Source organism: Acomys minous, assembly GCF_964271855.1.
Source record: "Acomys minous genome assembly, chromosome: 15".
NCBI lineage: Eukaryota > Metazoa > Chordata > Mammalia > Rodentia > Muridae > Acomys > Acomys minous.
The window spans coordinates 47229476-47256008 of record NC_140497.1 but is presented as its reverse complement, the minus strand read 5'-3'; the positions used below and the strand labels follow the sequence as shown (position 1 = coordinate 47256008).

At 40.8% G+C, this 26533-nt stretch overlaps 1 protein-coding gene across 17 annotated transcripts in view; it reads right to left on the bottom strand.

Annotated features, from left to right (window-relative positions):
- Positions 1–5991: 5991 nt before the first annotated feature.
- Positions 5992–26533, bottom strand: part of NEK1 (NIMA related kinase 1) — a 123350-nt gene continuing 102808 nt past the window's right edge. For all 17 annotated transcript variants that reach the window (XM_084758670.1, XM_084758660.1, XM_084758671.1 and 14 more), the window contains 5 exons: positions 16931–17082; positions 12844–13052; positions 11999–12129; positions 11189–11321; positions 5992–7179 (listed from right to left, as the gene is read on the bottom strand). In XM_084758670.1, the coding sequence (XP_084614796.1) occupies positions 7166–7179; positions 11189–11321; positions 11999–12129; positions 12844–13052; positions 16931–17082 (639 nt within the window). In that variant the 3' untranslated portion in view covers positions 5992–7165. The remainder of the gene's footprint in view (positions 7180–11188; positions 11322–11998; positions 12130–12843; positions 13053–16930; positions 17083–26533) is intronic.

Sequence of the window (26533 nt, the reverse complement as noted above, 5' to 3'; positions counted from 1 at the left end):
ACTGCTTTGTTCCAGAAGGCATTAGACACTACAAAGACTTGCAAAAGCAAGGAGTGCTGGAAATGAGAGCTAGAAATGATCTCACTGCAAGGGACAGTTGTACAAAATTAGACCTACGTTTGGGCTGAAAAAATATGAAAACTATTGGAGACACGGCAAGAGAGTGGGAAGGCAAGTGGGTGGCGAGATGGGGAGAAGTTGGCTAATAGGCACAAAATTACAGTTAAATAGAAATACATCCCAGCATTGTATAGCACAATGAGATGACTGCAGCTAAAAATAGTATTGCACATTTGAAAATAGCTTCAGAGTTTGAAAGTTCTTACCGAACTCCAGATAGATGTGCAACTGTGCATGAATTCAATGAGAACTAGAAAGGTCTTCTGTTCTTGTGTGAAAACAATTCTTAAAAATAATAGCTCTAACTGTATTAGTCACCTGTCTCGTTGTTGTGAGCCAACGACAAAGCAAGTTAAGAAAGGCAACATATCTAGAAGGTGGGGGTTCAGCCATCTTGTTTATTCAGTGGTTCCAATGATTGATCCAGAAGTGGGAAGAGGGAAGATTAGAACTAGAAGTCAGTCCATTGCTGGTGGACAATGCACCCCCCAACCTGAGTGGATTTGCTATGGAAATGGTGGGGTGATGCTTTAAAAATATCTTTATTGGCATATATTAAATTTTCAAATGTCTATATTTTGGTCATAGTCAGTCGCTATTATCCTCTTTTGTGCCCCACCCCACTGCATCTGATTCTTTCTTCTCGCAGTGTACTGGTACTCCTACTTTTGTGGTGAGAGAGAGAGAGAGAGAGAGAGAGAGAGAGAGAGAGAGAGAGAGAGAGAGAGAGAGAGAGAGACAGAGAGAGAGAGAGACAGAGACAGAGACAGACAGAGACAGAGAGACAGAGACAGAGACAGAGAGACAGAGACAGAGACAGAGACAGAGACAGAGACAGAGACAGAGAGACTGTGTAAGGAGTTATTTACAGGAGCACAGAGAACTTATCAGTGGCTACCCAGCTGAAGAAAGTCTCTTTTCCCAGCAACCATTGCCTGACTGTAGATCCTCCAGGAGAGTAGGGGCTCATGGGCCCCTCCCCATTCATGATGGACTGTTGATGGGCCAAGTCTTGTGCAGGTTATCACAGCTGCTAAGAGTTCAAGAGTGCAACAGCCCTGCCATGCCTACAAGACTGTATTGTACAACACTCCACTCCTTACCCAAGGTCCCAATTGTCTTTCTGGATGTTCCCTCAGCCTGGGAAGGGGTGATACAGATATCGATTTTAGGGCTGAGCATCAACAGTGACGTATTCTTAGGACTTCGACCAGTTCTGTGTCTCTGGACTGACCACCACTGTTATGATTTGAAAGTGCAGTGTCCCTCACAGGCATTGTTTGTTTGGGCACTTGGTGCCCAGTAGGTGGTGCTGTCTAGATAGATTCCATTTGGAACCTTTACATTACAGGAGGAAGCTTGTCATGGGAAGTGGGATTTCAGGATTTACAGCCTGGCTTTGCTTTACTGTTCTGATCCCAGATGGCTGATGCACTGTGACTGGGTCGACTACATGCTCTGGTCATCGTGCCTTCCTGCTGTTATGGATGGTATCATACCTCTGAAACTAGGAGACCAAACTAAACCGCTTTGCCTTTAAGTTGCTTTTGTTGGGCTATTCTATCACAGCAGCAGGCATGACACTGAAGACAACTGCCCACTTAAAAAAAAATCAGCTTTTCTGCCCCAAACTGCCATAGCACTAACAGATCTCTTGGAGGGAGTTTCTGGCACAACAGCATGGAGCTAAGGCATGTAATTCTCAGTGCCCTCTTGGTGTTCTCTTGTCTTGGTTCAGGTTGGCTGGGTGCTGTGTGTAGGAGGGAGCAAGTGGAGGTTGCAGTTTTATTTCCAAATGCCACCTCATTGCTTCAGAACTGTGGTCAAGGCCACATGCACCCACCGGGTATTTGATTCTGTGAGATCAGCATCTGATGCCAATCTCCAGGCAGTGTTGAGTACCACCGACTACCGCTGATGCATAACATTCATCAAAGCTATAAAGGGGGGAATGAAACCCAGACACTGTAAATATGTGGTGGAAAAACTTAGGGGATGAATAGTTTTTTAAGGGCTTTCTGGGAATCCATAGAAATTACAAACATCGTTCCTGTAGAACAAGTTGGCGAAGAAGGATTTGCCCACATGAAAGATGAAGAGGGAGGGAGGACACAGTAAAGGCCGCCAAGAGGCAGTAGGTGAGGGCTTAGAAGAATTCACGAATCACCTCCAGAAGAGGAGAGTGAGGAATCTGAAGCAGACGCTGCAGTGTGGACACTACTGACAACTCCCCAAGTGTTTGGAATCACCCAGACATTAAAGGGCAGAATTATGAAACATGATCAGTGGATGGGAGGGTGCCCTGGGTACCTGTATGATCACTGACGCATTTCAGACACGGAAGTAGCATTTTCCAAGTCAAGTGAGAGCTGTTTCCTTAGTGTTCTTTCAAAAAGCATTTGGCAAAACTTCAACTACTAAAGATCCACAGCCTTTTTCTGCCACTAATGCAAAACCATTGCCATCGTGGCTCCACGGTCCAGGATCACGGAAAGCAGCGAGATCTGTCTTCGGACACCGTATCACAGCGTTCCTTCACCAATTTACCTGCCCATTGTACCATTTCATGTCATTAGAGTACTGAGTACAGTACTATCTCATGGGGGAGAGAAAGCACATTATCACAACTGTAGTCAATGGTGTGTGGTTCATCCCTTTCTGAGGCTAATTCACTCCTGTGGCTTAACAGATGTTTACCACAGGCTCATGTGTTTGATCACATCTCTGTGGGTGGTGCTATCTCAGAAGGCTGTGGAACCTTTAGGAGGTAGGCATGCTGTAGGAAGAGAGTCACGAGGGGTGGGGGCCTTGAGGTTGCATGGCCCCTCCTCACTCCTTGTATGTGTGCTGCTTTCCGAGTGTGCATGCCATGTGACCAGTCAGCATCCTGCCACCATGCCTTACCTGCTGTGTTCTTCTGGAACTGTGAGCCAAAATAAACTGTTTTGTCTGTAAGTTGCTTTTGTCAGGGTATTTCATCTATATACTATACTGTCTAGCAGTATCTACAGTCTCTGCATGTATTGAGGAGGGCTTGCAGCTCTTGCAAGTGACAGGTCTGTTCGAAGACAGAGAATTAAGTAACTCTGTCAAGGGGATGTCATCTACCACCTAGCTTTCTTCTACTAGGTCCAACCTTCTAAGGCTCCACCACCTGCAAGTGTCCCAGGCCAGAGGCCTGGCCTTCAGCGTGTGAGACTTTGGGGGGAGTTAGGCCCCAGCTAGCTGTAGTGTTGAACAACTATGAATCTTGTCCCGGGTTTCTCCTCAGTCTCTGAGTGTACATGACTTACTTTTCCCCTTTTCAAATTGGGTCATCTTACTGTTACATTTTCTTTCTTCCCATGTTATCTTTCTCAGATAAATGTTTGGCAAGCCTTCACAAAAGCCTAGCCTGTGGCTGAACTTTTCATTTTTGATACAAAATCTTCAGAAAAGTACGGATGTAATTTTAATGAGGTCAAATTTACTTTCCTTTGGCAGTTTGTACCTTTAAAAAGTTGAAAATAATTTGTTAAGCCCAAGACATTTGTCTTGGTTTTCTTGTAAACAATTTTGTATCCTTTGATTCACACACAGGGTTATACTAATATCTCTGTACAATGTTTTCTAACCGCCAGTTACAAAAAGTTTTCGTTTATTGTTAAGTATTTCATAATTTTTGGTGCTATTACGAATGGCATCTTCAGCTTTTATTTTTGAGACAGGATTTCATGTAGTCCAGGCTGGCCTCAAACTTGCTATGCAGTAGAGGATGACCTTGAACTTTTGACTCTCCTGTGTCCACTTCCTATGCATTGGGATTAGCAGGCTGAGTTTTTATGTGGCTCCACAACTTCATGCAGGCCAGGTAAGCACTCAACCACCTGAGCTACATTCCCAGCTGAACGGGGTTAGCGCTCAGCTGTTTAGATCCCTTCCCTCCTTTTTTTTTTTTTTTTTAATGTCTTGCCTACCATGTCATTCATGAATGTTTTTCTTTATAATCTGGAGCTGTCTCGAGTCTTCATTGCTGTGTGATATCCCAGATGAAGCAGAAATCCACAGTCTTTCTTCTTTTCGGGAGGAAATTTTGTTTTAAGCACATAATTGTAGGTCTGCTTTTTAGGCGGCCTTTATCAGGTTGGAGTACTTGCCCTCTGTTCCCAGTCTGTAGAAACTGTAGGGGAAGGTTACCCAATTCTCTCAAATGAGCGTTTCTTCCACATTGATATTTTTCCTCCTTATCTGCTGATATAAAGACTTACTGCTTTACTCAAATGTTAAAGTAATTCTGTATTTCTCGCATATATTTCACTTGGTTACAGCCTATTGTTTAGCTCTGTTGTTGAGCTTGAGTGGCTAATTTGTAACTTTAAAAAAAAAATCATCATTCAGGAAGTATGATTCCTTCGTTCCCTTTGGTCACAATGTCCTTCCACCTTTCCCCATCCCTGCCTGCTTCGGGAACAGGTTGTGCTCTCTGAGGAAGGACAATGCTCCCTGCAGCCCTGTATTTTATGACAGCATATGTAGAGTCCCTACTGTTTTTTTTCCAGAAGTGCTTGATAGAATTTATCACTGGATCCATCTGGACCCAATGGCTTCAATGTGGAAGACTTTAACTAAATTTTACTGTCACAATTAGGTATAAGGCTATGAGTAATTAGATAAAGGCTTCTTGTGTGAGCCTGGATGATGCTGTGGATCAGACATTTCTGATCCCCCTCCAACCAAATAAATTCATGTTGAAGCCCTAACAACCAAGATGTGTTAGTGGACATGGGGCTGCCAACCAAGCAACTAACGTTAAGTGAGGTCATAAGTGGGCCTGGATGCTATAGGATTAGCAACATGGCAGAGGGCTCTACTCCACTGCCTCATGAGGAAACAACCTACCAGCTGCCGTGAGAACCTGCACTGGAAACCATGATCTTGCACTTTTAGTCACTGTGATACTAAGAAAATGAACTTCTGTAGCTGAAGTCACTCTTGTCTGTTACGACAAGCTAGCACAGGTAGCTTGTTCAAGAAAAAGAAATTTTGAATTATTTTGGCATGGACTGCTCATATTTCCTGGCAATCCATTAGATGACTGTCCATTAGATATAGAGCGATTGAACCTCATTCCAGATCATTCTAGTTCTGTGTTAAGTACTTTTAAATCCAGCTACAGACTTATCAGCATTACTGATATCATTAAATAACCACCCCTTGGAGTCTCCATTTTGTTTACATTGGATTGACAGGCATTTCAAAAATGAATTTGCTTTCTGATAGTTTGAATTTACTTCTGTTTCAAGGAAGAGGTTTAAGTTATTGTTTATAATTGTTTAATGTAATACATTGTCCTGTAACCCCTGCGCTCAATACAAATGATGGAGACCCCTGGTTTTTCTTGGCTCGAGCCTCTGCATCCCTGCTGTCTTCTCCTGCCAGGCTGCAGAGCCACAGCACTCATCCTTTCCAGCACCTCTGCTGCAGCACGAAGCAAACAGCCGGTCACTATTTTGCCTGGTGCAATTGGTACTGACAAATCTGCTTTCTCTCATTTCAGCACAGACAAGCCTCAGACTCACTGTTTTCTAAGTATGTGCTCTAGGTTGAAGATGGTTTTAGTGTCCAAGGGTCCGTGTGCTGAAAGTGCGGCTCCCAGGGTGACAGTGAGGAGGTGGTGTGACCTCGGACACAGGGCCTTTTAGGAGGTCCTTAGGCTGCCAAGGGCTCTTGGAGATTAAGGTAACTTTCAGGGGAGGGTTGCTTAAAACCCTGCGCTCAGCCCCATCTGCTGCCTGGCTCATGTTTCCTCTGCACACACCCTGCCACCGTGAGTCAGTCACAAAACAATGGAGATATTGAGAACAGTGCTAATGAAGACAACCAACCTCATACTTCAGGTACACAATGAAAATTTAATAGTAGAAAATAAAAATATAAAAATCAACTATTTAGTTTTGGGTGTTAGAAATAATATATATATATAATAAAGTCAATACAGTACTAATAGTGCACAAGGTAAGATTCCATGTTTCAGATGAGAGACAACACCAGTCAGGCTGACTGGTACCGAGAAGTATACATTTCTGCTTTTATTATTAAAAACATTTGGACTGTAGATAATGAAACTGTCTGATACTTGGCATATTCTGAAAGTATAACTGTTTCTAAATATAGTTTCACATAACTGAAATGATGTGACCACCATTGTAATGACCTGGTTAAATCCTCACACTGAAAACAGGCAAACATTTCCCTATAGTAGTGACTAAACTGTCATGGTGCCAAAAGAAAAAGGCCCCTCTCCTTTTGAACGCAGGTGACTACTGAGGTACATGTGTGAGAGGGTGAAAAACCAAAAGTGTAATTTTATGCTATATGCTCGGCCTGATTTTTAGATATAGTATTTCTCGTATATAAAGAGAAATAGAAGAAATTAAGAAACTTTTAAGCATCAGGAAATATAATTCTGTTATTCCTTCAAAATCAACCTTTCAGTGATTTTTAGGATTGTTTCTATAGTCTGTTTCTAGCTAACAAGCTCAGGAGATCCAGTGCTTGAAAAATGATTTGAGAATACAAACTTCAAGGGTAAGATTTCGTCTTCCAAATGTAGATATTTGAATAGAGCCCTTGACAAGGATTATTTAATGCAGAACTGCTAGACAGGATGAAAAATCCTAGATAGAAAAAAAGTCATGCTGAAATTTAAATAAAACACCAAAAGTGGGCCTTTCATAATATAGGCAACTTCTTCAACTGAAAGACAGTTGCTAAAAGTAGTTCCTTATTGCGTGGTAAATTTCAACATCATTAATTACAGTTCTGAGTCAATGCTTTGGTGGGGTGATTTAAAGAAAATTCTATAGGATTCAGCTGTAGAATCCAATAAACAAAATAAAGTAGATAAAAATGTCAGAAAAAAAAATCACACTTCTCAATTTTTCATGCAATAAGCATGCCTGTCTTAAATCTGGTATTTCTCATGAATAATCTGTTTCCAGGAAGCTTGTGTTATGAGCCAAGTTCAAATGTTTTCACATAGTTGAATATTAGAGAGTCCTGAGGATTATTCATCATTATCTGTAGAAAAAAGAAAAAGATAATTCACTTCATTTTAATTCAAACAGTATCTATTTTCTTATATATTTTTCCTCTCTAAAAGAGATCATTAGTTCAGTTTTAAGTGTAATCTTATTGTAATAGCGCATATTCATTGTACAGCATCCAGACACTATTACAAAGAATTAAAACTAGTGTTAAAATTAAGTACATATAAAGTCTCAGATAGCCTTCTGAAGCACAAGTAATTCTAAGTAAGTCAGAGCAAGATGCAGAATTGAGACATGAGTTTTGCACACAAGACACAAAATAGAAAGATAAATAAAGAAGTGCAAGCAATAGGAAAGGCAAGGCTATAAGTGCTCATGGCAGAGCTCTGTGCTGGGTATGCCAGGCATCACCAGATTTTTCTACTTCTCTATAAGGTGAAACCTCACAAGAAAACATTGTAGAACAAATGATGTGGCGTCAATGTCTGCATACCACTCCATTTTGAGTATGGCACAATGAAATTAACCATTCCTACTTAAATAAAACCACAAGAATGTTTTTTTTTTAATTTTCCTCATTAAACATTTTATTTATTTATTTAATCACTTTACAGCCTGATCCCAGCCCCCAAAATGTTTATTCTTAAAAATACTGCGGAATGAATTAAGCAGATTGATTTGCTTATCAGTGCTAAACAGCACTATCTTTTACACCTCAGTAACCCAAGTGTCATGTCAAACACACATGGTGATCAGCCGCCTACTTCCTTCTCATGCTTCTTAGTATGTCTGCAATGCTTTCTCTGATGACCAGATCATGAAAATGTTAAATCTTCCCAGGGTTAGTTACCATCGTCACTCTTCTCCTATAGCGCATGCTTTGTATCCTTCTGTACAGGAGTGTACATGCTGATTCACGACAAACTCCCATTCCTCTCTGACGTCGTCTCCTTTAGGAGACACCTGGACCCTGCCACACACTGTTTCATCCCATGCAGTGACAAGAGTACTTCAAGTACCTTAGGTATATTTTGACAGCTTCCAATGTCACCCACCACTCTCTAGTATAATTTACTCCCTTTTACAGTTATAAGTTGCTTCAGAGAATCAGGAAAGTAATGAACACATACATGCCTACCTATCATTAACAGAGTTGACTTTTAGCCCTACTGACTGTGATATTTAAGGAAAAGCATGTTACAGGCAACATACTTCTCCACTTCAGTGGCCTTCTTTTCTTTCCTACAGACATTTTTCAGCACACCCAAATTAATGTTTATTTTTCTTGCTTATTCTTTTTCAATGTTACTGAACATAAGCAAAAGTAAACAGAATCATTTTAGATGCTGTACAGGTTATATGACATATGACTTATTTAACTTAGGTTTGTGGGCATAGGTATATTGATAGCTGAAGATCTGGTCCATTCATTTGAATAGTTTTATAGAATTTCATCACATAAACATAGTACCACACTCCATCTAAAATGGGTGTGAAGGGTAGGTACATTGAAAAAATTTGCAAGCGTGGTTTGTTGTTGCTCAATGAGAGGGCTTGGTAGTCTCTGCTCACATATCACTGGCCATGTAACATTCATTCTGTCCTCATGAAGGAACTTCTAAATAACTTAAAAAGTCACTCCCTCTATTGACCTCTGACTGGACTGCAGCTATGTATGGGCTGGGCAGTGCTGACTCTACCAACAGAGGTAGCTGTCATTGCTTATCAAACCTGTACTGTGACATTTATCATGGGAACTAACAGCTAAGGCCATTTGGGAGGGGGGCCCAGACAATTTCCAGTGAAATTAAGCAGAAACGATATAAGAAAATCATTTAAAACAGTTAAAATTTTGTTTGTGGTGTGTGCATATCCATGTGAGCAAGTATCTGTGCAGATGCACTTGTCAATGTCTATGCGACCACCAATTGATATCAATTGGTTTCCCTCAATGTTTTCACCCCAAGTTTTTGAGATCAAGTCTTTAAAGAGAATCTTCTTTTTTATATGTCTCTTACTGGTTCCATATAATTTTGAATGAGCTAGATCAAATTTTGCCATAGAGAATAAAAGTGTGTAAGCACCCCATATATGATGTAATTTTATTATCACTTAGATATGATCTGAACCACAACTACACACAAGATAGCTTGATTTGAGATCCAATTGTTTCATATAAGAAGCCCCCCCACTATTCTTAACCCAGTGATGTCTAGCACCTAACTGTCTAATGTTTAACATAGCTTGTTTGCTTTTACTCAGATAATATACATGACCTTATTTGGTGGCTATATTAGTAAGTTAAAGTATATTATAGGATACAGTAAGAAGTTTTTAAAGGTTGCCAGGGTGTTCTATCTTGTCTTTTGTTTGTCCGTAAAGCCACTTGGCTTTAAAGCTGCTTTACAGTTTTCCCCAGGCTGAAGAGATCATAGGCAGGCTCTGTCACTTCTGTTTCCACTGCATCCTACAGCAAGGCTGACCACGTGTTTTGAGGGCTGTATGGCCCAGGCCAGCTTTTGGCCCTTGTAGGTGAAGGCTTCTATGGAGACAGGCACCCTTTAGAAACCACTCAGCCGTGCCAACTCTACCTTGTGGCTCAGTTGATTGTTACAGGTCTCCCCTGAAGGGGCAAAGCAAAATAAAAGCTTTTCAGACACCTGACAAGCAACACTCCAGCTTGAGCACACTGCTGCCGACTGCTGTGAAAAGCTCCATTGACACAGGCTTATGGAGAGCTGCCTGAGGAGGGCCAGTCTGAATGAGACCATAGCTGGCTAGATCCCACCACAGAAATACTGAAATACACTCATTCCCTGGCCTCGTGCTGGTAGCTCCCGTCAATGAGAGGAGAAATGGCCCATGAAACACAAGTGCAGAAATTCCAGGCAATTTCTTGTTTCAGTATCATACAGGCAGAGTTAAGATCTCAGTAAGATCAGGAACCTGGAAGGTCCAGATACTAGTTAAATTAGAGACTTTCATCTGAATGATCAAGCAACCTTTTATCATTTCAGAAAATAAAACATCTGTTTTATAGTAATACAACTGAGGGACATTTTCAAAGACTTAGTTTGTACTGGCATCTATAGAGCTTTTGTTCTATTGTGCCTGGGAGAAAGCAAAGCCTTTCTTCTCTCACAGGGATCAGTATTAAGATGAATTTTAAGGAGCGGAATGAGCTGGCCTGGCAGAGTGGAGCAGGAACAGGCAGGGGGCGCATGTGCTTGAGGCTATCCTGGAGTGCACAGTAGGACCTTGTCTCAAACAAGAACAAAACCACGACAACAGACAGATCCCTGACAAGTGTTTCCACGCCACACACTGCTGCCCTCTAAAGCACTAAGTATGCTCTGCCCTGTGGACTCTGTACGAGTCGGGCTTCCTGCTTTACTGTAAAGATTTTCCAGTTTTCAGAATGGAGATCTTCCTAACATCATCATATTTTTACTCCACCCCTTGTTTTTTGCTAATTCAATATGCTGCTTTCTCAAATATTTTTAAAACTTATTTTGATTTTGTATCTGGATGCATTTTTAACAAGAGGAAATACAAATATGTGTTAAGAAAAATTACATTGTTATAATTAAACATCAACATTTAAAATGGTCTAATTTGGCCTATGAATTAAATCTTTAAAATAACTGTATTAATTTTGGCAACAGTGTTACAAATAAATTCATGCTCAGAACTTTACATTTTCTTTCTCTGCAAAGAACTTTTATGGTATATCATTGATGAAAATTATTCTAATTTCTAGAGCTGTTGAGCTTTCAACTAATAGACTTAAATTTTTTTATTCAAGGGCTGGAATGACAGCTCAGTGATTAAGTGCATGGATTCAAGTCTCAGCACTTCTGTATCATCAGCTGCAGAGGATCGGATGCCCTCATCTGGCCTTGGCGGGCAATGTACACACAGGTCCAATACATACTTGCAGGCAAAATATCCATCCACATACATAATCTTACATCTGTCACCTTGGGTTTTTTTTTTCTTCTCACATTTGTTTAAAGAAAGAAGACACAAGAAAACCTTACCTTCCTGATAGGCTCCGTCTGCCATGACTAAATGTAGAATCTTTGCATAGAGATGCTGATGCTCATTGCCCAAAATATTCTCAACTATCGTTGAACAAATTTCAATATTTTCATCTTCATCCTCATGAATAGCCTATGCCAAATTACCAGAGTAAGTTAATAAGGAAGCCGCTGTGGGAGAGAAGCCACCAATGATAGTCTAGAAACCACAATAATGAGCAGCAAGCAAGTGCTCCTTAAAGGTCTAACGGGGGCACCAGTATCTTGGTGGCAGCCACCAGCTGTCTAAGTAGACTCGAAGCCTGCTCAGCAGGAGTGGAATCATGCCTGGTACGAGAAGCCTAGCCACTCTATGCACCTTTAAGGCCAGGGATCTTAGAAGAAGAGCCGCTACTGCCCCTAGCACGATTCCTGGCTACATCTAAGTGTTTATCATTATACCCACAGCTAAGTGTACATCTTATCTTCAACAAAGAAGCCTAGCCTTTCAATAAGGTTCATTACAGGACGCTAAAACTAGTTAAGACGCAGAGAATACATTATCATGGGGAGCCCAGCCCCAATGGATACATCTATATATTCTTTTATATGTATATTTAACATGGTTAAAGAAGAGGAGAGGGCTTATATGAGAGAGGTAGGAAGAAGGAGAGGGAGATAGGATGCAATTAAATTCTAATAATTAATGTGCCAATACTAGCTTTGTCTAAGAGGAGACTTTAGTGTATGTGTAAGATAGTAATATAGACAGTCACCACCTCACTGCTAGGCAAGCAGCACAGTCCAGACGAATGCTCTGAGCTTACGCACCTTTACTTTCTCGTAAACCTCAAAGAACTTTTCAAAGCCCATTTCTTGCTCCAAATGCAGTCTTAGTTCCTCTAAATGGTTAAAAACACTGTCATATTCACATTCACTAGTAATCTCACCGTCGCTATTATCTAAAAATGAAAAAAAAAAAAGAGGTACTTCATGAAAAAAAGTAATTCTTACACTAACAGAGCAGCATCAATGACAAGTGAATTATGGCTTCTTGTATTCTTCTACCTTCAATATAAGCAGTCACCACTGTGGCATGTGGCCATCAAAGCACATCTAAAGCTTTCTTACCCAGGAATCTTACTTTGAGAATTGTTTCTTTAAAGACATAAACAGTAAATCAGCTTACAACAAAAATATTCCCAGAAACATTACTATTAAATGTTAGTTTGAAAACAATTGGAAAAAAAAACACACTTTTATGTTCTGAAATGAAGCAAGCACACCTATGATGATGGCTGACACACATGGAACAAAACATGAAAAGGCATGCAGAACACAGAGGAGCTAAGAAGCATACCAAAGCTAAGCTACTATCTTTATTACTAAAAAAACAAGAAATGGGGAGCAAAAACAGATTAAAAATGCTTCAGAAGTCACTGCTGGCACACCTGTGTGAAACACACACAGTGAATACAGGACCGAGAGAGAAACACACCCTCCTTAAGGCTGGAGGTGGCCATATCAGGTGTCAGGGAACACCTCCTACATCCAACGTGGGAGGGGGAGGGGGAGGGGGAGAGGGGGAGAGAGAGAGAGAGAGGAGAGAGAGAGAGAGAGAGAGAGAGAGAGAGAAGAGAGAGCGCGCGACACCGCCCTCAGCCTTGAGCGTGCACCTGAGTGCCATTCCTCGTTCAGGGCACTTTCACTGCTGGGATTGTCGTCCTCATCGGCTGCATCTGTTCCCCTCGATGGCTGCTCCACTTCGCTGCTTTTTAAGACCGACTCCTCCTCCTCACTGTACTCGTCACCTGGTTGCTCCCTAAGTAGCTGCTCCATTGAGGCCTGAAGCTCCTGTAAATCTGTGTCAGTTTCTTCAAACACACTGGAATTTAAAGAATTAAGCTGACTTATTTTGAAATACTACTTCAATTCAAGACATACATATGCATTCTTCCCCACTTAAAAGTATAATTGTAGATAAAAAGACATATGAATAAATCTATATAGGTTTTTTTTTTTTTTTTGCTTGTTTGTTTTCAAGGCAGGGTTTCTTGGTGACACAGCTCTGGCTGTCATGGACTGGTTTTGTAGACCAGGCTGTCCTCCAACTCACAGAGATCCGCCTGCCATCTGAGTGCTGGGATGAAAGGTGTGTGCCAGCATGCCTGGCTGTCTAGACAAGTTTTTAACTAAGGACCCAAGGACAAATACAGCTGAGAAGTATAGAACATGAGAGATAATCTAACTTTTAAGCTAGATGATTTGCTTACATTGGTCCTGAATTGCCAAGGAGAATCATGTACCTATTGGAATTAGTCACTACTTAAACTCTGCACCAATGTTCTGTGTCTGTGTGTCTCAGCCATAGTTGGACAATTTATGAAAGCAAAGATGTTTATCATTTGTTTTCTGAAAGTGAATTAATATTCACATGTTTAAAAGAGATTTGGAAAAATAAGTGATTTTGAAAGCTCATCACAATCTTCACATAGTCCCTGTGGTGCACCATGTGCAAGGATCTCCACGTGGACATGTGGTGCACCATGTGCAAGGATCTCCACGTGGACATGTGGTGCACCATGTACAAGGATCTCCACGTGGACATGTGGTGCACCATGTACAAGGATCTCCACGCGGACATGTGGTGCACCATGTGCAAGGATCTCCACGCGGACATGTGGTGCACCATGTGCAAGGATCTCCACGTGGACATGTGGTGCACCATGTGCAAGGATCTCCACGTGGACATGTGGTGCACCATGTACAAGGATCTCCACGTGGACATGTGGTGCACCATGTGCAAGGATCTCCACGTGGACATGTGGTGCATCATGTACAAGGATCTCCACGTGGACATGTGGTGCACCATGTGCAAGGATCTCCACGTGGACATGTGGTACACCATGTGCAAGGATCTCCACGTGGACATGTGGTGCACCATGTGCAAGGATCTCCACGTGGACATGTGGTGCACCATGTGCAAGGATCTCCACGTGGACATGTGGTGCACCATGTGCAAGGATCTCCACGTGGACATGTGGTGCACCATGTGCAAGGATCTCCACGTGGACATGCTGAAACTTGGATGGAGACCTGGATCCCCAGTCTTGCAGAGTATTTGTATTTTGGTTTAAGCTAGTAGGATGATGATACAGTGACTATAATAGTAACCAGAAATTTATCTTTATTTGTATATTTGTGAAAACATTTCTAAAATATGTAATCCTCACAGGAGAATCTTGTTTTCAAGGCATTGGTCAGCATATTCATTATATTTTATGATATAAAATGTGAAATAAATGAATTTATAGGTAAAACCATCTATCTATCTATCTATCTATCTATCAATCACATTAGTTTACTAATAAGCAGTTTCATCCTATTAAGTTTTATCCAAATGAAGGTCATGTTAGAGACATGAAAACTGTAAATCAAAGAGACCCTATCAATGGCCAGCAGGCAGGACTAACCTCTTGCCCTTGAGCACCTCTACAATAACTGAGAGACTTACTCAAGGCTGTTCTCTGAGGACATGCCTGAAGACAGGGGTTCTGTGAGTCTGACTGTGTGAAGACATGTGGGGAGGGGTCATGTCCCTAGGCAGAGGGACCCTTCCATCTACTAGAAATGCAGTGCTAAGGACTGTCAGGGCTGATGATGACCCTTCCAAATGTTACAGTCAACTCAACACATGCACAGTACAAAGACTGTGTGAGACCTTAAAGGCAATTCACATCAATGGACAAAGAAGATAATCATTTACCCAGAAATGCCTCTATTTTGTACTTATGTGTACTAACTAGCAACTTGACTTCATGGAAGCTACAGAAAATGATTGGATCAGAGAAAAAGAGTCTTTTTGACATGGTGTTTAATGCTAAGCCCAACTCAGCATTTAACCATCGATGTGATCACTAAACGCTGACCTGCTGACAACCCACTTGTTAGTTAGAGGAAATAATGGCCAAGGCATATGGGAATTAAATAAATGAGGCTGGCCTACAATATTCTTACTATAAGAATATTGTAGAAGATTCAATATTGTATGAAATTAGCACTAAAAAGTTCATGTCAGGTAATTTGAAATCAGGCCCCAAGCTTAAGTTTTAGTTGGCTTTCTTATTATAGAACACTGAGAAAGGGGGCTGGAGAGATGGCTCAGAGGTTATGAGCACTGGCTGTTCTTCCAGAGGCCCTGAGTTCAATTCCCAGCAACCACATGGTGGCTCACAACCATCTATAATGAGATCTAATGCCCTCTTCTGATGTGCAAGTGTATGTGCAGGCAGAACACTGTATATATAATAAATAAGTCTTTAAAAAAATCTTAGAAAAATATGGACCCAAATTGGTTTTTAAAGACAAACAAGCAGACACTGGATAGTACTTTAAGAATAACTTAGTTATGCTGGACGTAGTGGCGCACACCTTTAATCCCAGCACTCGGGAGGCAGAGGCAGGCGGATCACTGCGAGTTCGAGGCCAGCCTGGTCTATAAAGTGAGTCCAGGACAGCCAAGGCTACACAGAGAAATCTTGTCTCAAAAAAAAAAAAAAAAAAAAAAAAAAAGAATAACTTAGTTGCAGCTGGCTCAGTTAGAAACTGTTCATTTTACTTATATTCAAGAAGAACCTCCACAAACCCAATTACCTAGCACTTTGTCAACCGCACAGGTGTTGAACGTTGTGCTCCCCAGGAAGCCTACTGAAACAAGGGACCAAGTGACTTCCCTCCCTAGTAATAAACAACACACAGGTCTCTATGAGGCCCGATGAGAAGGAGCAATTTGTAAACAAAGCATTAGGAACGCGAAAAGTAACACCTCAGATGCAGCAATCCGGATTTGAACTGTGGGCCTCCCGCATGCTACTGTACCACTGAGCCGCACACACGCCTGCATCGCCAGCAGTAACTCCTACACTGAAGTGCCTTTCCTAGGCTTCATTACAGGATGCTTTGGTTTTACCCCCTCCCCTCCCCCCAAGTTGGTGATCCTTGTCTAAGGCAGCTGGAAGTCTAAAACTGAAGAGGTCAAGAAGGATTCTTATCTAAGGCTTGGCCAGCACTTCCCATAACTTTCAAAACCATTATTATATATCCTTCCTGAGTTCTATATTCCCCATGAATCACAAGAAAGGAATTTTGTGAAAGCAATAAAGTTACATGCACACACACACACACACATACACACACACACACACACACACACACACGCGCGCGCGCGCGGGCGGTGGGGTGGGGGGGAGGATAGCCCTACCCCACTCCCACATATATTGCACAAATAAAATTACCCGTCTATCTCACAACTAATACATCCTAAAATCAAACACATCATAAGACAGATAAGAAATTTTCAGGCATCTTTCTGATAGATGCAGAATATTTAGTACGTTCCAATGTCCCACTGCAATCCTAGTGTAATGGAGATTTCACTATTCAACAGCCATTATCCTGTGACAATTAATTATTTAATCACTATTTAGTAATTACTATAGTCACATCAGTGTACTAGATGAATGTCAATGGGGGAAAATACAGTGAGCACAAATATAAAGCATTTTTATGTGCCTCGAATGAGACAGCAAATTGGAGGCAGACACACATTATCAAAAAGGTGATTATACTTTAACAAAGTTGCAAGGGCTGGAAGGGAGATGGAAAGTCACCCTAAGGCCATGCTCCCTGGACTTTGGAAAAAAAAAAACACCTCAATCCAGATGCCCAAGTGATCCTACCAGCTGCTAATGGTGCTATACTTACGTGTCTTCGGAATCAGAAGGCCCTTCTTTAACATGCTCATCTTCAAGATCATCTATTTCAAGACTGTCTTGATGAACATCTCCTACAGTGGGAACGTCCATCAGGGTTCTAAAGAGCTTGGAGAGATCTGGAAGTGAACACGTCCTCAGCATCTACAGAGGGTGACAGATTGTTTATTAGGAAGAAAGAGTTAAAAGAAAAGGAGAAACTCAGAGGAAATACAACTTATAATATTTAAATCATGTAGTGAGATCTACAGGATTCAAAGGACTTGCCTGAAGGCAGAACCTATATTTTTTTAAATTCAGCTCATATAAGCAGCACTAAATAGACTCACACACTCATACATATATGCATGTGTCAATAATAATTAAAGAAGAGGTCACGAATTTGAGAGGATGTGCAAGTACATGGGAGGGAAGGGTGGGGCAGATGGAGGGATAGAAATGATGTGAATGCGGTACTCATGTAAGAAAATCTCAAAACTTTAAAAATTTCAGCTAATATTTTTTTCACACACCAAAAAAACTAAACTTGTGAGTAATGATTGGGCTTTAGCACAGAAATCACTGGGGTCACCTTTTAAAGAGTGGGGAGTGGTTATTTTAGAGATACACATGTCCTGGAAATGTAAGTGTGCTGGCAATTGGTCAGTCAGTATGAGAAGTGCCCACTGGCTGGGTAGCTCTCCCACCTTCCTTCCTGTGGTCAAGTCTCCGTGTGCAGACTGGCCGAGCTGAACTGAACTGCCTAGAGTGCAGTGGGGCACTACCAAGTACAATCAGCACTGTGTATGGCTTTCTGCAAGGAGCTGCTGGCTGGCTAACATGAGTTAAATCAGTGACCTTCCATCAGTGTAAAGAGAAACTTGGCTTTGCTTCCCCGAGAATGGGGCTGAGTGGGGTTCTGCCCCCCCCCGCAAAAAAAAAAACAAAAAACAAAACCCTAACACAACCAAAAGCCACCCACTCAGACCATGGAGGTGTTGAAAATTAAATCAGTGTTGGACTGGAAGAGTCTCTATTCGTCAACCTTTCAACAATTAAAATGGGATGAATAAGATATGAGACAAATACTTGTGTACACAAGTCTCTGGGATGGGTTAAAGGAATCTGAGATTTGGTTTTGTTTTTCAAGACAGGTCCTCACTATGTAGGACCAGGCTGTCCTGGAACTCATACAGATCCTGCTGGCCTCTGCCTCCTGAGTGCTGGGACTAAAGGCATGAGCCACAGAGCCCCAAAAATTTGAAAATTGAAATGTGAATACTAGGTCCTGAAAAGAACTCTGTGTTAAAGGGAAGGCTTTGAAGAAAACACAGTGCTTAACATATTAATGGAGATTTGCATATTTGGCTAATTTTATTAGTGCATTTTTTTTCAGAATAATAAAGAATAGGTTCCCATTATTTGAACATACTTTATATATTACAACAATTAAGGGAAATGATCATCAGTGAAACTGATGAGCTGGTGAAACTGGCAAAAATGGTTAGAAAAAAGTAGTGCTTGCTAAAGCATTTCATGATGTCAACAGTGCTGAGGCATCTCTTTCAGTGACCCCCCCTCCCTATTGCCACCAGTGCTGGGACTGCAGGTGCCCCATGTCCAACTTTGGACTTGGACCATGTATTTGGCAGCAGGATGTATAAGAGGCACCCTGTAACAATCTACTCAGGTTGATTGCTAGTCAACAAGAGTAAGTAGGATAAATTAATTATAAACTTAAACTTGAGAATGTCATATACTTAGGCTGAGAAAACGTTAGCTCATACAAAGAAGTACATCTCAATTTTAGTTTATTCCTTTTAATAATTAAGATAAATTTTCCCCTCTGATATGCAGCCCAGGAATGTAAGCCTCCTACATCTGCCTGCCAAGTTCTATGGTTGCAGGTGTGTGCTTCTATGTGTATTAGTATTAATAACTTTTATATCCTACTATGAAATAATTCCACCAGAATTATATTTCAAGGGGCCAAGTGATTTGACACCTCACCTCTTCTCAAGATGTATACTCATTTCCTAGTGTATCTGTAGGATAAACCTTTGTGTTCACAGCACTCCTTGGTGGGCCTCCTTTAAAGACTTCTCTCATACCAGAGGGCACTGGGCATCATTACACATTCAAACAGAAGAGCAACGCTTTAGGTAACCTCAAATTTCAAAACCAGTGTTTCCTTCACTTTTTGGTATTAGTTGACTTTCCCCAAAAAAATAAGGGAACCACATGAAACAGTGAATGAATTAGGTGCTAGTCTTTTTTATTAATTTCACATCAAAGAATTTTTAATCTTCACAAGTTTTAATATAAACTATGAATTAGTAATCCTGTAGTTATATTATAAAGTAGTTTATTATGGGCACATTTGTTTGGCCTCTGAATCATTACTGCAAATACTTCAACATTGTTCCCTCTAAACAGCTTTTATAAATAATTGCTCGATTTATTCCCAAAACCAGATTATCTATTATTTAAGAATGGATTAGCAGAAGCCAGAGGCCTCAAACCAAACCAATGACTCATTGCAATGAACATTTGCAAGGAAAGCTGTTTAGAAGAAAGGGTGTACTGTGTGACACACTGTGACACACCACATCCATGGTAAGATTAAAAAAATTTTTTATATTTTATATTCTTTTGGAGGGGAGGTTACAAGGGTGGAGGGTAGATATGGAAGAATTGGAAAGTAAGTGGGATTGGGGTGCATGATGTGAAATTGACAAAGAATCAATTTAAAAAAAAAAGTAGGGCTGCAGAAATGGCTCAGTGGTTAAGAGCACCATCTGCTCTTCCAGAGGTCCTGAGTTCAACTTCTAGAAACCACATGGTGGCTCACAACTATCTATGATGTGATCTGATGCCCTCTTCTGGCATGCAAGTGTACATGCAGGCAGAGCACTCTATATATAATAAATAATAAATAAGTAAATCTTAAAATAAAAAGAGTAGATTCCAAATTAAAAGTATTGGCATGTGTTCAAGAGGGATGTGGAGGGGCAGGTCTAAGTTTAAGAATCCTGAAACTGGTGCTCAGAGGAAATGAGCTCCCGTGGGTTGAGGAAGGTTGCATACTCTAAGGCTAACTCAGGAGCTGGTCAGACACAATCAGTTAGACTTCCTGGCTAGCTGCACTAGAATCCGAGCTGATGCTGTGGTCCTCCTCTGACTCTTATGCCACCTGAAGTCTGCAGATCTGAGGAGTTAAGACACAGTTGTCTACTACATTCCTCTAATTCTCATGGATTATAAATTAATCCTGAAAACATTACTATTTTAGAAAATTCACCCGAAGAAATAAACCAATAATTTCCCTTGGCAGTTCAACAAATACCAAACTTAAGATTTTCCTTTCTACAAGTACTTGCTGGCATTGTTGCAATATGAAAGCAGGTTTCTTGGCTGGACACTTTTGAGGAATGGAACCTAATGGCCAAGGGGCCCACTCTGTGACCATGGGCAAGTTGCTTGTGTGTGAGATGGGATGCTGACAGTACTGCCTGGGTGATTATGAGCATATGATTATTATGCTAAAGCTGCCAGAACAATACTGAGGACACTGCACACAGAGGTGGCAAAGTTACTCACGTATGTAATACTGACAATTAGTATTATACCTTTATAACATCAATATAGGCTAAACAACTTCTCAAGAGATAACTGGGAGCACTAAGAGGCTGCTTTCTAGTCCTGAATCTATATTTGCTTGAATTTTTGTGGGTTAGAATGTTCTAGTAACAACAGAAATTTAAGAATAGTCTGTATTACTCAAAAAATATGGTCTTCCCCCAACAAACTAGGCACATACTCTGTTCTGCCAGAGAGCAAAGTAAAAACAAACAAACAAACAAACAAACATCACACTAGCACTTTGTTTTCACAATTTGACTAGCTGGTACCCACTAATGTTATGTATAGTGGTTTAGTGTACTTGACAAGGTATTCATAACAGCAGCTCATCATAAAGGCATCAGCGTTCATTGCTCTTTGTAAGCAAGACCTTCTGTCAACCAACCACATACATGCCCTTGCAGGACCACACAGAGGAACCGCTGCTGTGGGCCACACTGCAAAATGGGACTCTTAGAATGTTAAGTGGTTGTTCCTCTGGTAATCCAGATTCTGCAATTTATAAAAGGAAGATCATGATAAAACCACAATGTTATTTTATTTTGACCATTGCTTACTATTATACCCACATTTTTACTAAACTATTGCATTTTAATTACCTTAGGCAATCTGCTCCTCTGTCTGCGGTAGGACTGGATGTAAAGCCATTGCTTTTTATCGAACCTAAAGGAGACAGCTGGGTGTGGTGGTGTACAGCTGCACTTGGCAGGCACAGACAGGGAAGTAGACGCTTGATGCCAGCCAGGGTAGAAAGTGAGACCGTGCACAAAGAAACCTCCAGAAGAGAAATCTTTTCCAGAGGGAAAATCAAGGAAAGCTTTCCCCTGAACAATTCATATTTTCTAGCCTCAGAAATACAGCAGGGTTTATAACTTTCATTTCACTTTGACTACAACATAGATCAATCTTTTATTTTAATTAATGTTAACAACTACTGTAATAGTTGCTAATGGCTTGCTGATGGATAATGCACAGACTTAAATACCATTTATATATTTGGGTATAATCTCCAACTTGTCTGAATCCTTGTATGAGTAAGCAGTATAAAAGGAAGAACAGACTTCTGGGACCCGTGCTTGTTCCAGACTATCACTTACAGCCCCACTGACGGACAGTGGCAAAGAAAGCACTCCTGTGATTGCCAGTGCCACAGTGACCGACCAACCACTAAGTACTATCTGTGTGGGTCCTTAACTGTACAGTTCAGCTAACTAGCATTACGTTTGGTTTTTGAAAAAGACCTATTTAAAGTACACTAGATGAATGCTTTAGTACTATTTCCTGAATCTTGGGGCTCTGAGGCTGTGTCTAAAAAGCTGTGAGGCAGAGGACAAGGAAGGGCAAGGAGATAGATAATGTGAGCAGCAAGTGATCTGATCTCTTCAGAAAGGGTGTCCCTTATTTGGAAGCAAAACAAGTCCTGCCAGACTAACTCTCCTCAAAAACAGAAAAAACAAGAAACAAAACAACAACAACAACAACAAACCACTCCCCCAAAGCTCTGACTAAGCCCACATATTTGAACACTATTAATTAGGAACAAGAATGACTGGAATCCTACTTTCTTCACACTTTGAGATTAAACATTTAAAAAAAAATGTGAATGAGTGTTTTCCTGTATGTATGTTTGTGTACCACATGTGTGAAGTGCACAATTCTCACAGCCACACAGTTCACACATGCATTACAGACAGTGGTGAGCCACCTGCCATGTGTGGGTTACTGGGGCAGGGCAGCCAGTGTACTTAGCTGGTGAGTCTCGGCTGCAGCCTCAGCTCCTTCCCAGGCCCTGAAGCACACTGTGCAGCTTCTTTTGCTTTAAATGTTCCCCAAGGCCTGGGCCGTTCGAACTTCTGCACTAGAAACTTTCTTTTCTTAATTGTGATGAAGACTTAGGCACTTCTTATTTACTGTCACACTATCATTTCTCCATTACAGGAATTATCACAAATGCTTTTCACTTAATCTATTCCCTCCTTTGGCTACAAACACTGTCAGTGCTGTAAACACAGCACCTGCTATATATTACTATAGCTTGATATGCGCTGGGTGAATTGATGTTAATGATTTACTTAACCCACCTTAGGTAGCTATAAATATGAGAGTGTGTGTGCATGTATGTGTGTGTGTGTATGTATGTATGTATATATGTATGTATGTATGTATGTATGTATGTAAAACATGTGAGTAAGGTGACATTAGAGAGATCATAATCTAGTGGAAAATAAAAAATAAGTGACCAAGATGAATTATATTTTTAAATAGCGGTTGTGAAATAAATAGGGAACTCTGATGGAAGTTCCTGTCCTTAAGGCTTGTGAGGATAATATTTGAGAGGTGATACTTAACCAACAAAATAGGTCAGAATGGAAAAGAAGGAGGAGAAGCTTAATCTGGGCGAAGGTTGGCAGAAAGTACAAAGGCTCTAACAGAGGAGGACAGAGAGCGAGAACGACGGTGTCGGCTCTTACAGGCCATGGCACAGTGAACACACTTCAGTAGCGGCAGAAAATCTCCAGGCTTAAGCACAGCACCGACTTGAAAATGGGTCTGGTCTGAATTGGGGCAAAGGGTTTCAAAAGAACACAGGGAGGAAGACTAGTTAAAAAATGAACTGGCTGGTGTGATTGATGGCTGATTAAATACATGAGTGACCAGCAGAAATAGAAGGAGAAATAAACTGTGGCCACAATTTAAGTGATACTTAAGGTCAGAGATTATTTGTGGCACACTTGGCTGGAAGGAAAGGCTCAAGATATGGCCTTGACAAACTAATATTTATCTACTAAGGACTCCTGTTCTTGCTATGTTGAACTAGCTTTATGGTAAAGTGACTTTATATCTATTCTGGCAAATCTGAAAACGTTTAAAAATATAAAATGGATCGAAAGATAACCGGACTATGTGAAAAAGCCCAACGTATTTTAAAGGAGGACAACAGATGCTCTCAGCATGTGATACTTATAAAGTCCAGCACTGATCATGTGAGGAGCAGGATGATTTGACCCTAAATTAGTAGGAAAACCAGTAGGTTAGGAATAGCAAGTTTGTCTGCTAAAACAATTGTTAAATGACTTTGTAAAAACTGAATGAGAGTAATAGTTTATTATTATAGAAAGGAAGATGGGCAAACTTGAACACATGATAAAATTTACTGTTCGGTAACTTTTGACATTATATCAAGCAGTATAATATGTATGTAAATGGAGACTCAGGAAGGACAGTAGAACAGACACAAAAGTAACAGTCAAACGCTTCCAGACTTGGTGAGAATTGTAACACCAGAAGAGTGCAAGTAGGACCCCGCCCCACACACCCACCTACTCCAGTCTAAGTCAAATACTCAAGGAAGCGCTAACTACAGGAATGAACATTACCCTTGGCCAAACATGCCAAAAAGAGCAACGCAGAAGCAATAGCCCTATATCCAGTAGATACAGTCTTTAAAAATGAGAGGGAAATAAAAGGCTTCATATACACAAAACAAAAAAAGAAAATACTACCAACAGACTAGACAAGAAGTGCTAATGTTGCTTCTCAGAATGAAGAACAGTAGGACAGGAGGACACAGAGGCAGCAGGAAGACGGAAGCAGCAGAAACACTGTGAAGTCTCAAGTACACCAAGTTGAACAATATTACTGGAAGGGAATTTAATGACAAGCTCAATTTTATTTTGAAAATAGAGAATGATCATTGAAGTGTATGAAGAAGCTGTTAGAGGGAGAAGATGGAATGGTAAAAGTACTGAACCCAAAATAAAGGAGAAATAGTGAAAGGTTTGTTGTTTTGTTTGTGTTTGAAAAAAAGAAATGGTAAAGTAGAAAAACAAATAGCAAAATGGCAGGTGCAGATCCAATCTCATGGATAACATATCGATGCTTATATTAAAAGAGAATTTCATACTGGTTACAAAGTAAGGCTCTTGGCAGGGGAGATAGCTCAGCTGGTAAAGTGCTTACTCTTCAAGTGTGAAAAATCTGGGTTTGGATTTCCAAAACACGTGTTAAGCCAATATGGTTGGCCACACCTACAGCTCCCTGTGGGGTGGGACAGGAGAGTTTCTGGATGCCTCCAGGCCAGCCACCCACCCTGGCATACCCCAGAGGACAAGCAGATACCTTGCCTCAAGGTGGAAGATGACAAGCAACACCTGTGGGTGTCCTTTGGCCTCCACATGTATATTCACACACACAAACATGCTCATGAGCACACACACACACACACACACACACAGGCACGGACGGAAAACTGGATTCTTGCTAACTATGAGAAATCTACTTTAGGTATAAAATGAAAGTAATAAAAGATAAACATTTATATATAATCAAAAGGTTAAACATGAGAAAGCTGGAATGGCTATATCAAAACTGACAATGCACACTTCAGATCAGATGATGACTAAAGATAGCAAGATTCACTTCATACTGATAAAGGAGTGGGCTCAAGAAGCCATGAGATTCTTAATTTAAGTGCACCTGAATGGCAATTTCACCATTCTTGCTAAGTACTTAATAAACAAGTACAAAGACAACTGGCAAAACTCTGAAGTCAAAGGACATGCCATAACAGTACCATATCAATTTATCCTGAAGACAGAACAATATTACATTTTTGTTCACTCAATATAACTAAACCACAACACAGAGAATAAAAACTGACACAATTGAGAGAAGAAATAGCTCAAGTATAGCAAAAACAGCAACCTTCACTTAGCAATTGACAGCTCAAGTATACAAAAACAAAAATCAGCAAAGATATAGGAGCCTTGAACAACTTGTCAACTTACTTGACATTAAAGGAACATACCACTTGACAGTTTAAGAATACACTTAGAGATAGATAAGATAGACAGGTAGACAGACAGACAGATTGATCTGTACAATAGGAGCTGCTACCAAAGGAGACCGCAGAGTCATTCATCAGTCAGAGAAAAACTTGGGAAGTATGATGTCAAGGAAAGGGTAGTAATAATTCTGTTGAAAACAGCAGCATGGAGGAAGGAGAGACAGGGGCTGAGGAACTGGCACTGTCCCACGGGCCTGCACTCTTGGTAAGAACGGTGGAGAGCTACACAGCATGTCCTCGGAAGTGAGTGCATGTGCAGAGGCTGCACCATACCTAAGATGCTTAGACAGACGGCCGAGAAGCAGCTGGTAAGTAAACAAGGGCGTGTGGTCAAGCCAGGCTTGCTTTTTCCATAAAACTGCTTAGAACACTGCAGAAATGATCCACTGCAGAGGAAGACGACTTGAACTGGGGCAGAAAAGCAATGGAGCAAAGCCTTGAGAAGGGAGGGGGTCTCAAAAAGACCTAACAGAAAAAGGACACAAGTAATTTAACTTCCTATGAAAGACCTGAGTTAGCAGCACAAATCTACGTAAGAAGTTAGGCTACAAGATTTTAGTTTAATGGATTATTTATTTATTTATTTATTTATTTCTGTTTTTCAAGACAGGGTTTCTCTGTGTAACCTTGGCTGTCCTAGACTCACTTTGTAGACCAGGCTGGCCTCCAACTCACAGAGACCCACCTGCCTCTGCCTTACGAGTGCTGGAATTAAAGGCGTGCGCCACCACGCCCATCTATAATTTTTATCTTCAATGTTTAGTTATAAAGTTTTGATTATCGTTACAAATTTGAGTGTTTATTACACTGGGCCAGTGATGCCTTTCCTGGTCTCAGAATAGGCAGGAAAACTTTTGTTCTTGTCTTAAATGGCCATGGACTGATATGCTTTTTCTGTTTTTTTTCTTGCCTCTACTCACAGAAATCTATATGAGATCTGTGTTATGGCTAAAATCTTCTGTATTTACTTCCAGAGTAAGTACTTCAATAAAGTCTTAAAGCTCAACAAAGGCTTTAAGAGGAAACTAATACTCGAAAAGCATTACCCGATGTGACTGTTAATGTAGGAGACAGGAATATCACCAAACTCTGGGGCTAATGACACACGGGGAGCTTGGGAGATGGTAA